Source organism: Daphnia pulex, chromosome 4, assembly GCF_021134715.1.
Source record: "Daphnia pulex isolate KAP4 chromosome 4, ASM2113471v1".
NCBI classification, from domain to species: Eukaryota; Metazoa; Arthropoda; class Branchiopoda; order Diplostraca; family Daphniidae; genus Daphnia; species Daphnia pulex.
In genome coordinates this window covers 4,923,660-4,936,498 of record NC_060020.1, presented here as the reverse complement: position 1 = coordinate 4,936,498, position 12,839 = coordinate 4,923,660, and the positions used below count along the sequence as shown (strand labels likewise).

Genomic DNA, 12,839 nt, shown 5'->3' with positions numbered 1-12,839 from the left:
TCTCAAAAATGTCGAACTCTTCAAACTGTGAAATTCTTAAAAACTTTTCTAGAATTTTCATTCATTTTGAATATTTTTTTTTTAAGTTTCGACCATAGTCCAAGAAAAAGCGTAAAAAAAACAATTTAATTTAAATTGAAATAAACCATTCAAGCGCTGTATTTGAAGTATTTTTACAAGTTGCGCGGAATGCAGGTTTAATAAGGAGTCGTCTGCTGTTTATTTAGATTTCAAGTTTTTGAAAGTTGTCTTGCTCTTGACTCTGCATTTTGCCACATTTTATTTTCATTCGAAAGACAGCCGTAGCTTTTTTAGATATTGTTCCACTTTCAACCTACGTATTTGATATGGATCAAGATTTCTTGGTGTCAGTGCTTGATGTTCACAAAGATAACTTGCAGTTTATCTGGCCAAGTCTTGTGTGTTCAATACAAAATTCATCTTTCATTTCTCTAGACTGTGTAAATGAATAACCTAAAATTAACCTATATTTCTTTCCTTAATTCACTCTTGTTTGTTTCATTAGGAATTGAGTGGCCTGGGGAGCAGAAAATTGATAAACTCTCAAGCAGTTGATGACCGATACATAAACATATGTGAAGTAGCCAAAACACGCTCTATTATTTCATTAGGTCTCAGCTGTTTCAAACTGTCAAGCACTGAAAATGATGAATCTTCAAAAAATTTGAATTTCAGTGTTCAAACTTTCAATCTCATGGCATTATGCTCAGAAGATTATGTAGTTGAACCTTCTGCACTTCAGTTTCTTGTTACTCATGGATTTGATTTCCACAAGCAATATTCTCAAGGGATCCCTTATTACAGAGGAAATGATAGAGCTGGGAAGGTAAAATAATTGCTACTTAAGTTCTCTGAATCATTAACACAAATTATTAACATTGTATTTTTTTCAGGGAAAAGCAAAGAAAGCAACTTGGGACCTAAGAGATCTATTTGCTGTGGTTATTTCAGCCAAAGTTCCTCTTGTTCTTCATAATGGCCTTGTAGATTTGGTTTTTCTCTATCAAAATCTTTATGCAGATTTACCTCCGAAACTTTCTTCCTTTCTGGCTGATTTGGAGGTAATGTTTCCCAATGGTATCTTTGATACAAAATTTGTCGCGGAATTTTCCGTTAGAACGAATGCATCCTTTTTGGAATACATATTCCGCAGCCAGTAAGAGCAAAAACATATGCCTATCTTAACCTTTACCTATAATACGTTTCATATTTTCAGTCAATTAAAAAACATGAATTTGAAGAATTCTAGTCGTGCACATGTCATTTGCAACCACACATTAATAGAATCAGATTTTATTGACTTCTGGGACTGTTCTCCGCGTTTGCAGAATGAAGAAGACTTGGAAATTTGTTCAAATTACATAGTAGGTGCCTATCAATTTGAACCTAAAATCACTTTAATGTTATATTTATTGTTTTGTGTAATTCTTGTAGAATCATGGCTTCTGTAACAGTGAGTCAAATTGCAAGAAATCCCACGACGTGTATCGAGCTGTTTTACTTGAAGACCAAAAGAAAGCTAAGAAACGAAAAAGAAAGGATGATAACAACATTGCACGCACTGAAGTAGAAAATGTCATCAATATCACCAGGTCTTCGCGCCAAGAACGCTTCAAAGGACATCGCGCAGGACATGACGCTTTTATGACAGGTTTCTGTTTTGCTTCTTTCATAGCACAAAAAATGTCCGTTCGACCAAATGGTGCCAACACGTTCTGCTGGAAAGAACTAGTTGCTGAAGTTGCCGACGTTCGGAATCGTGTCTGTCTTAGTGGCAAAGACTTTCCCCTTTTAATTCAGAAAAGTGCCTTTTCCAAATGTTCAAAGTCTCATCTGGAGAAATATGAACGGCTGTTTCCCAGTGCTGAAGCGAATTGACGATTGCTAACTGAAAAAATGCTAAATTTAAGTTCAGTGTGTATCATGTTTTGTATTTTGGACAAGAAAAAAAATTCATAGATATGTAGGATATGCATTACATGTGTTTCATTAAACAAATCAAGTGTCCCAGTTCTACCATTTTGAAGTTTGCAGATTAAAAAAAAAGCGGGAATTTTCATACTTTTCTAACAAAACAATCGATTAAATTATATATCAATACTTAAATCATCGATGAAATTTTAATCGATATGTTAGTGACAGATAACGAAGACCAAAAAATAAACAAATCGCTTACTGTTACGGCGAGTTTTTCGAAATTTGTCAGACATTCCAATATACTAATTATATTTTTACTATGTCTATTTTGCTGGAGATTGTGTTTCTTAAACTCTAAACTGCAGACTTTTGATTCAACATGTCTATGCCCTCACAAGCTTCAAATCCTATCGGGCAACGACCGTTTGTTCAAAGACTACATAGGTATTAATTTTTAATATACTGTTTTCCTTTTTTTCTAGCAATAAAAACATTTTCAATATATCTATTAATTGTCCTTAATCAGGCAGCATGCATCTGAAGTACGGAGAGCAATGTCTTCAGCTAGTCAGATGAGTGATGGCTATCAAACAAGTCGAACTGTATCATATGCTGGTAGTATACAGAGTGCTCAATCCTTCACATGGAATGAAGCTTTAGAACCATTGGATTACGAGGATGTCATGAATGAACATGCTACTGCGAGTGACAGAGATCCATTGAAACTCCTCCTTAGTTTTCCACTAGATGACTTACAGCTCCATCTACTACCAAGACCATGGCGTACTTTGCAACCAATAACTCCTCCTGAACCATTGTATATGACCAAACATGACATAAGGAACAAAAAAAATCAGAACTAATGAATGACATTTTTCAGGGAATCATTGAACTCTCATGTACGAGATTGTGTTCGTTGTTATACTTCACCATGGCTTGTTGTTCAGCATAGATATCAAGATTTCAGCAGTGGAAGTCTTGCTCGTCAATCTGCTAGTCGCCTTAATGCATTAGCGGCTACTCCTCGTCAAGAATTCGAAATAGATGACGAAAATGATGTCAACTTCAACAATGAAAATGAAAGCACTGCTGTAATCGACCCAGTTTCAACAAAAGTACCGGTTTTTTTCACATGATTTTAGAATTCTTCACTTTTTTAACGTTTAATTTATTAATCTGCAGGCTAATTCCATTCGTAGCTCGAGCTCTGTGTCGGACACACCGCGCGGCAGTTGGGCAACTTTTGATCTACGACAAACGGCTAGTGATCCTCCTCTTCCAGGATTACTAGACCGTCTGGCTCCTGACGTAATAGATAACGTTAACAAAATTCGACGAAATGAGTTGCAATTGGTAAGCCTTTCTTAATTTCCTTGCGAATAGCAAACATTTATACTCTATAAATTTTAAAATACAGGATACGCTATTTGCATTATACCCACCTCAAGACGACGAAGATATTATCGAAAGACGCTGTCAACCTGATATGCCGATTGAACATTTGGGCCATCGAATTTTAGTCAAATGCACTCAACTTCAGTAAGAATAAGCACAAGTGTTTGCAAAACCGATTATGTAATTATGCGTGCATTTTATTGTACCTAAACTCAAGGCTTGAACTGGAGATCGAACCAATTTATGCATCGATGGCTTTGTACGATGCCAAAGAAAAGAAGAAAATATCGGAAAACTTCTATTTTGATTTGAACTCGGACTCAATCAAGCACATGTTGGCTACTCATATTCCTTTCCAAGTAAGTACTATTGATTAATTTGATGTTAAAATTAAATACCCTATTCATTTTACATATTAAAAATCAGGATGTTAGTACTTTGAGTCGTTCTTGTACATTCAGTACAACATATCCTTCGACGGATCTGTTTCTTGTGGTTAAACTGGAAAAAGTTCTTCAGGGTGATATAAACGAATGCACTGAACCATACATCAAAGATGATAAGGTATACAAACAAATATTATTATTTTGTTTTCTTTGAATATTATTAGAATTAAATTGCGATGTTGGTTAACAGAATCGGGAAAAGGTCAAAGCGAATGCCGTAGCTTGCTGCGAAAGACTTGGAAGGTATAGAATGCCCTTTGCTTGGACTGGCATTCATTTGCACAGCATACTCCATGGAGCTAGTAACATCGATCGTGAAAAAGATAAAACAAACGAACGAGAGAGTGCTCCGAATGAAGCAGGCCTTCCCTTGGGAGCAAATAGTTTAGGTAAGATTAAGAAAAATAGGTAGTTAGTAAAGAACATTTTTTACAATTTTTCTGTTGTACGTGAAAAAAAAAATCCAACAAACAAAAAAAAAAACAAATAGATCGCAAAAGTAGCACTAGTAGTTTTGATCAATTCCGGAGAAAAACTGGTGTTGACACAGGATCGGGGTCCTGGTCGCGACGCGGATCTCTGGAAAGGCGTGGTACTGGCGGATCCCATGACAAACGAAGCAGCTGGTCTTCTATGGGAGATGAAATAGGATCGAGTCTAGATAACTTCCGACCCGTCACGCTAACCGTTTCCAGTTTTTTTAAACAAGTTCGAGAGCATTTTTATCTGAATATAAATGTTTTCTGTGACAATATTTAATTGTTTCTTTTAATAGGAGGGAGAACGCCTCAGAGACGACGATCTTTACAAATACCTTCACGAATTAAGAAGATCTAACAATGCACTTAAAAGATTGAAATGTATACCCGGCACGTTGAAACTTGAAGTTTCCCCTTGTCCCGAAGAAAATAAATGCTCTTTGACTCCAGAGTTAGCTAAACTACACCCATATCCTGGTAATATACGCTCTCTTTATTCCATATTTATTGCAATTATGATCTCTTTCCACTTTTACGTAATAGATGACAAAATAAGGCCTACCAAAGAGCTAATTGAATTCCCTCCCAGGGAGGTCTACACGCCTTTTTATACTTACCGAAATTTGCTGTATGTTTATCCAAAAAATTTGAATTTTGCAAATAGAGGTAAATAATCTTCCCTTCTAGATGTATCAGTTTCTCATAATGTATTTGATGTTTGGCACAGGATCAGCTCGAAATATCTCAGTAAGGATACAGTTTATGTGTGGGGAACAAGAAACTCATGCGATGCCTGTCATTTTTGGTAAATCGTCATGCGCCGAGTTTTCTTCTGACTACTTTACTGCCGTCACTTATCACAATAAGTACTAAAAATCTAGAACCAATCAATTCCAATTTTACTTATATGTTATTTCCTTTGGTTTTCAGGTGCCCTGATTTTTACGATGAAGTTAAAATCAAACTACCTGCAAACTTAAAAGACTGCCATCATTTATTGTTCACCTTTTATCATGTTTCTTGTCAGCGAAAAGTGGAACAGACGGCTGTCGAAACTGTTGTTGGATATTCGGTAAACAAAAACACATGCAACAAATTTTAATACTTCGAGATTCCGTTGAACAATATTTGGCTTTTTCTTGCTTATTTAGTGGTTACCAATGCTGAAAGATGGTAGCCTACAAACGGGAGAATTCTCTCTTCCGGTAATGTTAGATCCTCCACCACCAAACTACCTTTATATCAATCCAGAAGTGATGTTACCTGGGACACGCTGGGTAGATAACCACAAGGGAATATTCAATATTGTAATCGAAGCCATTACATCGGTTCACACTCTGGTATTTATCATAGTTTTATTTATTATTTGTGTTGTGCCGTCTACATTACATCGTTGTCGTTGTTCAGGATCGCCATTTGGATCGCTTTTTGAATATTTGTTCTGCTTTGGAAGAGAATCGCATCGTTCCCCATATCGGGGAAGCTAATATGGAGTCTAGTTTGAAACAGAGGTTGGAAAATTAATGTGAATGTTTATCAACAACTCACAATAATATTTTAAAATATCTAGTATTGGCGATCTGACCAACTCAAAAACCGAGCAAATGGTCAAGTTTCTTCCGTTGATTCTTGAAAAATTGATAGGACTTATTGTCTCTCCTCCGTTATTGAATGGTCAGCTTCTCAAATGCACAAGTGTAGCGTTTGATTGTCTTGTTTCAATCGTTGGAACATTCACTGTAAGTACAAGAAACATTTATATTTGTACAATATTTGATAGGAGTTTTACAATTTCAGGAAATTCTTGACCATTTAAATGATCTACACGGAAGAAATAGTCTTTTAGCTACTTATGTCCATTTCCAAGCATGTGTTCCTCAAGAAAGTCGCGCCTACGGACCAGCACAGCATCGTCCGCTCTCCATACCTCCTCAACGGAAACAACACAGAAGAACAAGTCAACCAGAGGTTCATTTGAACGCGGATAATCTAGGGCTGGATGCAGAAATAAATAGCTGTCTAAAAGGAGCTGAAAGGAATAGTAACTCGAGAGGGGGAGTAGAATCCCCAACAACGTCCAGGCCCAGTCTGCGTAAACTCCTACACGAAGAAATTGCTCTATTGTGGGCCATGTCTACAAACACTTCTCGAGATGCTGTATTTTCCAATGCATGGTAAGATTTTTAGAAGTAACGTTTGAGTGACCCAAATTACATTTTTTACTCTAAACATGCAGGTTCTTTTTTGAGTTGATGGTAAAAAGTATGGTGGAGTACTTGGGTTCAAGTCAAAAACTAGATTCTCCTCGGAAACAAAGATTTCCGGAACGTTTCTTGGAAGACATAGGGCGATTGGTTTCGCTTGTCACAGTCGAAATTTTATCAAGACAGCGACGTGATGGTGGAGAATCAAAAGTAAAGACTTAATCTTTAACACAGTTTCTGTTTTTTATTAATTCAATTTGATTTTATCAGAGCGCTTTATCTTTGAACATCCATCTGTCCTTCTTTCTTCATGACCTTCTTTCCGTCATGGACCGCGGTTTTGTTTTTTCTCTGATTCGTTGCTACATTCGCACGCTAGCAGAAGACAAGGCACTTTACCCGGTAATGAATTTGTATTTTTTAAATATTGTATTAGATTATAACCATACCATTCTTTATTTAGAATGAAATTCCTCACATCACCAGTTTAAAGGTATTTGTATTGTTAGTATTAACAATTGAAACGTGTCTAACAGATGTTTGTGCGCAGTTGGACTTTTTGCGCGTGATATGTTCACATGAACACTTCGTGGCTCTTAATCTGCCTTACTCAACGCCTTTATGCAGCTCAACTGCTTCATCGCCGTCGCCTTCACCGTCTGTATCCTCATCAAACAGTCAATCTTCTTTTGTTTCTACGTTGGTCGGCGTTTCTAGCTCGGCGCGCTTTGCCGAGCTAACTGGCGAATTTCGTCAACAGCATTTTCTAATTGGCTTGGTTCTATCTGAACTGGCAGCCGTCTTTGACTTACAGTAAGTATTTTAACAAACATGTCCCGATCTCTTAATTGCTTAATTTCATTTATTGTCACTCGTATTGTAGGAGTCCTGCGCTTCATGCACGTGCGGCAAATTTAGTAAGGAATTTACTGACCAGTCACGACTGGGATCCAAGATATTCGGATGCCAGCTGTAAAGCACGAGTTGCCACTTTGTATCTACCTTTGATTGGTGTACTTCTTGAAGCGCTACCCCATCTGTTTGACTGGAATTCAGAGACCAAAGGTATAATCACATTCTTGTTTGAATCCTGTAGATTTATGCGACGAATTCTCATAACCTGTCACAAAGCAAGAGCTGTCATGAGGCAGAGATGAATCAAAGCGCTACATTAACATTAAGGTCGTTCGGGGATGAGCTGTTGTTTAAGGAATGCACAGCTTCATTTGGTTTCGCACCATACAAATTCGTCTATTCAAATTAAGTAGTCTAAATAAAACATCTGTTTTTCTTTTTCTGGAACAAACAGGGAGGCCTCTGGTCGAAGGAAGTAATGAAGAACAAGATTCTTCAACAGTCAATCCTGCCGTTGCACAAGCTATTGCAGGAATTCCGGTAGATCAGGTAAACAAGTTATTTTCTCCTGCAATTTCTTTAAAAAAATTATTTGTTGTAGATTAAAGGGAAAGTAAACGCAGAAACAACCCGTCATCTATTAATCTGCTCATTGTGGGTTATGCGTCACGTCGAGGAAGCACCGTTGAAAAACTGGTGGTCTGAATTAAATCCTGCAAAGCTCCACCGCCTTCTAGAGCTCTTGTTTATATGCGTATCTGGATTTGAGTACCGTGGCAAGCGCGGAATACGTCGTTGCATTCAACAGCGAGGTGGGCGAACTACAGAGAATGTTAAGTCACGCTTGGAGGACCTGATTCTTGGTCAAGGATCTGCACGCTCTGATCTCATCCTACGCCGTCGCGGTAATTAATCACAAAAATAAATAATTACTTACATTTTCTAGAACCTACTCTCTTATTGAGGTCTAAGTAAAAAGTTTTAAGTTCGATCTAAAAGCAAAGTTTTTACTTTGTATGAGTTAAGACACGGGATTAGTTGGCTGTATATTTTTTTGGTTTTGTTAAAAATGTGTGTGTTTTTTTTTAATTTTATTTTTACGAACGTTTTACTTTGAACGAAAGTTGGAGGAGCAGCGGTAAATGGTAGCGGCAGCGTAGTGGGAAATTCGCAATTCTACACAGGAATTGCGTCAATTGCCCATACACAACCCACTCCAGGTGGGGCAGTCGTCTGCTTTTTGCACACTGCACACGTTTTGAAAGTTTTGCGACGAAGGCTGAAAACTAACCGTGAAAATAACGAAGATAGCTGGCATGCTTTGCCTTGATTGTTTGATATGCATGATTATAGCTGCTAAAACTGTATTGCTATTGCTATGAAATACTAATTCTTTTGCTTATTTTTCATCTTTCTAAGCTCTGTAAATAACCTTTTTCTTTAATCCTCTATTGTTTAAAGAACGAAATCCGTCGCCTAATTCTTCCTTGGGTGTACCACCTGACCGACAAACTCTACGGTGGCGCAAAGACACAGCAGTTTATCGGTCGACCAATGAAGCAGGAGAAAAACCTCGGGTAGACGTTGAGTTGGACGCCTACATTGAGGGCAATCTTTCAACGCAAACTAGCCTTACAATTCTGGATATGCTGGAGCTAATAGTGCAGGTATTACTTGATTTCAAAGTATTATTCTCGATTCATTACATCTGGCAATTCCTTACACAGGTTGTTTCCCAACACGATAACTTGCAAATGCTGCTACCAGTAGCACTCCGTGTTTTACTCCATGTCCTCGGATGCTGCCAGAGTACTGCGCTACTACAAAATGCATTTGCGACTCAGCGAGCGCTCGTGTACAAGGTATATATTTTATTCTTAAAACCATAAATATGTGAAGAATGAAGATAGGTCCATCTTACAATGAAATTTTCAAGGAAATTTAAAGAAAAAATGTTCTTGTCGAATGAGCCCCGTTGTGTTAGTTGAATGATCAACTCCTTCTATTTCTACGCTCTGACGATCGCCTGGCCCGCAGACAAGCTAGAACACAGGGTTCTTCTTGGCCTATATAATCTGCTAGAGGCAGGTTGCTAGTCTCATGAGTGCCACTTTCTGGCCTGGGTCCGGGGACTTTCCTCCCGAATGTGTTGATCAACAAGTGATCCGTATGAGTTCGAGTTGAGAAGGCTGACAAGACATTATCTGTGGTCACCGAATACGCTATTTATACTGGGGACATTGTGGGAAAACGTGACTGACAATCTTAACATGACATTATTGATGTGTTTTGCCATTGTTCTTTTTTTGAAGCTGCTATTACTTCATGAAACTGCTGCAAGGACTCAAGTAATCTACAGCTCATTTATCAGATTTTACGACAAAAACCTTATATATTTTTGTTTTGTAAATTATCTGATTTTGTTGCAATTTTGTGTCGAATTTAACTTTTAACTTAAAGCCATCTAGCGGTAGGCATATTAAACATTTTGTAGTATTCAAAATTGGGCGGTAAAATTGACTCGAGTTTTAGTCATCCCTGTACCTTTTATCCGAACACTTTTGCATACTTGCCATCTGTTGCAACTGTTTTATTTTTACATTATTTTTATAAACTACTAGTTCCCAGGTCTGCTGTTTGACGAAGAAACTGAATTGTGTGCTGACTTGTGTTTGCGCCTTTTGCGACATTGCAGCAACAGCATCAGCAGCATTCGTTCTCAAGCGTCTGCGTCGTTGTATCTCCTGATGCGACAGAACTTTGAGATAGGAAACGTGAGTCATTTTACATGATAACCTTTTTCTTTTCGTTATTGTTTGTATGACTTTATTATTTTCTATGCAGAACTTTGCCCGAGTAAAAATGCAGGTTACAATGTCGCTGAGTTCATTAGTTGGAACTAGTGCGCAATTCAACGAAGAAGCTCTTAGACGTTCTTTGAAAACCATTTTGGTATACGCTGAGGAAGACACTGAATTGCAGGATACTACTTTCCCCGAACAGGTATCTTACTCAACACATTTCAAAAATTGACGGATTTTTATCGCACTTTTGTATTGAAGGTTCAAGATTTGGTCTTCAATTTGCACATGATTTTGTCAGATACGGTGAAAATGAAAGAGTTTCAAGAAGATCCAGAAATGCTTCTCGACCTCATGTATCGTATTGCAAAAGGCTATCAAAACTCTCCGGATCTTAGACTAACCTGGTTAGCCAACATGGCTCAGAAGCATTCAGAGGTAACAATTTTGGGGACGAGAATGTTCGCTGTTTATTACTGCTATATTTAACTTTTGTCACAGCGAGGAAATCACGCCGAAGCGGCCATGTGTCTCGTCCATAGCGCGGCTCTGGTGTCCGAGTATCTTTGTATGCTTGAAGATCAAAAGTATTTGCCTGTTGGAGCTATGCCGTTTGAGCGTCTTTCGGCTAACGCTGTCGAGGAAAGTGCCGTATCGGATGACGTTCTCTGTCCCGACGAAGAAGGATTCTGCACGGGAAAATACTTCACCGAAAATGGGCTCATCGGTCTTCTAGAACAGTCGGCCAGTTCATTCCAACTTGTAAGATTTTTACTGCGTTATTTTATTTGGCTAAAACTTAAATCCATGTTATTTCAGGGTGGTATGTTTGAAGCAATGAATGAAGTGTATAAAATCCTAACGCCTATCGCAGAAGCTCACCGTGATTTCAAGAAGCTAGCAAATATTCATGGGTATGATTAACTCGATTATTGTTTATGTTCATTTCCATATGGTGTAATATCTGTAACGTTATTCTAGAAAACTTAGTGACGCGTTTACCCGAATTGAGCAACAACATGGAAAACGAATGTTTGGCACCTACTTTCGAGTTGGTTTTTACGGACCAAAGTTCGGAGATTTAGATGGAGAAGAGTTCATCTATAAGGAACCAACATTAACCAAACTCCCTGAGATTTCGCATCGTCTTGAGGTATTTCATCGAAACTTCGGTGCCACTAGATTATACTAAATTACTTTGTGTTACCAGAATTTTTACTGTGAGCGATTCGGTGCGGCCGCTGTGGTTATGATTAAAGATTCGAATCTAGTAGATGTGACGAAACTGAATACTGAACGAGCTTACATTCAGATTACTTACGTTGAGCCTTACTTCGATGTATCTGAACTACGACACCGCTTGACGGTTTTTGAACGGAACTTCAATATTAGTAAACAATTTATATTGTTGATCCATTTGTTGGACAGAAGTTAATGTTTTCAAATTTACACAGAGCGGTTCATGTATGCTACTCCATTTACACCTGATGGGCGAGCTCACGGTGAACTGCATGAGCAGTACAAGCGCAAAACTGTGCTTACTACTGCGAATCATTTTCCTTACGTTAAAACGCGCATACAAGTTGCTGAACGTCGTCAGGTATAGTCTAACTTATATTTTTACTACCTATTTGTGCAATTTGTAATGTAGTATGAAATTGCAGGTGGTACTGACGCCCATTGAAGTTGCTATTGAAGATATACAGAAGAAAACAACTGAACTCGCATTGGCGACCATTCAGGAACCACCCGACCCTAAAATCTTACAAATGGTTTTGCAGGGTTGTATCGGTAAGTGTGTTACATTCGTGGTTTATGTGCTCTATGCTTAAAATCTTTGTATTTTGTAGGAACCACAGTTAATCAAGGACCTTTGGAAGTAGCCAGTGTTTTCCTCTCTGATTTGGCGGATCCCGAAAAGACATCAGACAAATTCCAACTCAAATTGCGCCTTTGTTTCAAAGATTTTTCCAAAAGGTTTTTCTTTTCTTTTTTGCGTTACTAAATTGTGTTACTACAATTTTTTTTTACTATTAACTAGATGTAACGACGCTTTAAGACGAAACAAGAATCTAATTGGCCCGGACCAACTGGATTATCAAAAAGAATTGGAAAGGAATTATCGGCGATTTACAGAGCGTCTCGCTCCGCTCATTAACATAGATCCTTCTTCTCCTAACGGACATACTACTCGAAATCGGCGTAATCGCAGATGATCAGACACATCGCTGAGCAAAGTTGCATCTCGTATTATTAGTGACTGATGGTAGTAAATTTGCTTGGAGCACAGTATTTTCATACTTGTTTCTAAGATTTGCTACGATTAAAGAACCATTCCTTTGCTTCATTTATGTTCCGCTTATTTTATTATTATTTTTTTTTACATTAATAAAAGTGAATTTCTCTACATGAATCGCCGCCAAACAAAGCGTATTCGCGAAGCAGCTCACATGTCTCAAATTATTAATTTTGTTGACTGCCTAAAAAAATTTTTTTGGCTTATCAACATTACAAATCTTCGACGATAAATTTACAATATTTGCGGAGTTATGACAATAGCTGATATTTTATTAGTTCTTAAGAATGATTTTTTCGCTAGTGTAATTATTGTTTTTCAATTTGCGCGAGCGCTTTTGCCTTAATCGAGCTGGGGACCATAGTTATATTCTGACTACTAGATGGCAATATCGGTAACCTATCGTCATAATCGATTATTTTAAA

General features: G+C 37.8%; 2 protein-coding genes across 6 annotated transcripts; both read left to right on the top strand.

The window, feature by feature from the left end:
• The first annotated feature begins 199 nt into the window (after positions 1 to 199).
• On the top strand, positions 200 to 1,990 carry LOC124193267 (target of EGR1 protein 1-like). Its single transcript, XM_046587019.1, has 5 exons — positions 200 to 461; positions 527 to 847; positions 915 to 1,177; positions 1,238 to 1,385; positions 1,456 to 1,990. Exons 1-5 carry the CDS (start codon positions 348 to 350, stop codon positions 1,897 to 1,899), a joined length of 1,290 nt encoding a protein of 429 aa, XP_046442975.1. The 5' UTR covers positions 200 to 347; the 3' UTR covers positions 1,900 to 1,990.
• Positions 1,991 to 2,140: 150 nt separating this feature from the next.
• On the top strand, positions 2,141 to 12,531 carry LOC124193266 (dedicator of cytokinesis protein 7-like). Of its 5 annotated transcripts, none has more exons than XM_046587014.1 (39): positions 2,141 to 2,382; positions 2,465 to 2,755; positions 2,819 to 3,053; positions 3,121 to 3,291; positions 3,356 to 3,477; positions 3,551 to 3,692; positions 3,760 to 3,897; positions 3,970 to 4,168; positions 4,270 to 4,487; positions 4,555 to 4,735; positions 4,802 to 4,924; positions 4,986 to 5,124; positions 5,189 to 5,330; positions 5,410 to 5,598; positions 5,666 to 5,769; positions 5,829 to 5,997; positions 6,056 to 6,432; positions 6,495 to 6,672; positions 6,733 to 6,864; positions 6,926 to 6,955; positions 7,013 to 7,275; positions 7,346 to 7,527; positions 7,772 to 7,866; positions 7,919 to 8,222; positions 8,442 to 8,537; positions 8,779 to 8,984; positions 9,045 to 9,179; positions 9,630 to 9,665; positions 9,939 to 10,091; positions 10,162 to 10,320; positions 10,380 to 10,556; positions 10,620 to 10,880; positions 10,938 to 11,032; positions 11,100 to 11,271; positions 11,329 to 11,509; positions 11,573 to 11,718; positions 11,783 to 11,909; positions 11,969 to 12,095; positions 12,160 to 12,531. In XM_046587014.1, the coding sequence occupies exons 1-39, from the start codon at positions 2,318 to 2,320 to the stop codon at positions 12,332 to 12,334; spliced, it is 6,435 nt and encodes a 2,144-aa protein (XP_046442970.1). In that variant the 5' UTR covers positions 2,141 to 2,317; the 3' UTR covers positions 12,335 to 12,531. The 5 variants fall into 5 exon arrangements, with proteins under 5 accessions (XP_046442970.1, XP_046442971.1, XP_046442972.1 ...); XM_046587016.1 differs by having other exon boundaries at positions 2,143 to 2,382; positions 4,330 to 4,487; XM_046587015.1 differs by lacking the exon at positions 9,630 to 9,665.
• The last annotated feature ends 308 nt before the right edge of the window (positions 12,532 to 12,839 follow it).

Excerpts from the sequence above, each read along its gene's own strand:
- LOC124193267 (XM_046587019.1), top strand. The coding sequence starts at position 348 with ATGGATCAAGATTTCTTGGTGTCAGTGCTTGATGTTCACAAAGATAAC. Across the intron at positions 848-914 it reads GAAATGATAGAGCTGGGAAG|GGAAAAGCAAAGAAAGCAAC; the intron begins GTAAAATAATTG and ends TATTTTTTTCAG. Across the intron at positions 1,386-1,455 it reads AAATTTGTTCAAATTACATA|AATCATGGCTTCTGTAACAG; the intron begins GTAGGTGCCTAT and ends TAATTCTTGTAG.
- LOC124193266 (XM_046587014.1), top strand. The coding sequence starts at position 2,318 with ATGTCTATGCCCTCACAAGCTTCAAATCCTATCGGGCAACGACCGTTT. Across the intron at positions 2,383-2,464 it reads TTTGTTCAAAGACTACATAG|GCAGCATGCATCTGAAGTAC; the intron begins GTATTAATTTTT and ends GTCCTTAATCAG. Across the intron at positions 5,599-5,665 it reads TTACATCGGTTCACACTCTG|GATCGCCATTTGGATCGCTT; the intron begins GTATTTATCATA and ends GTCGTTGTTCAG.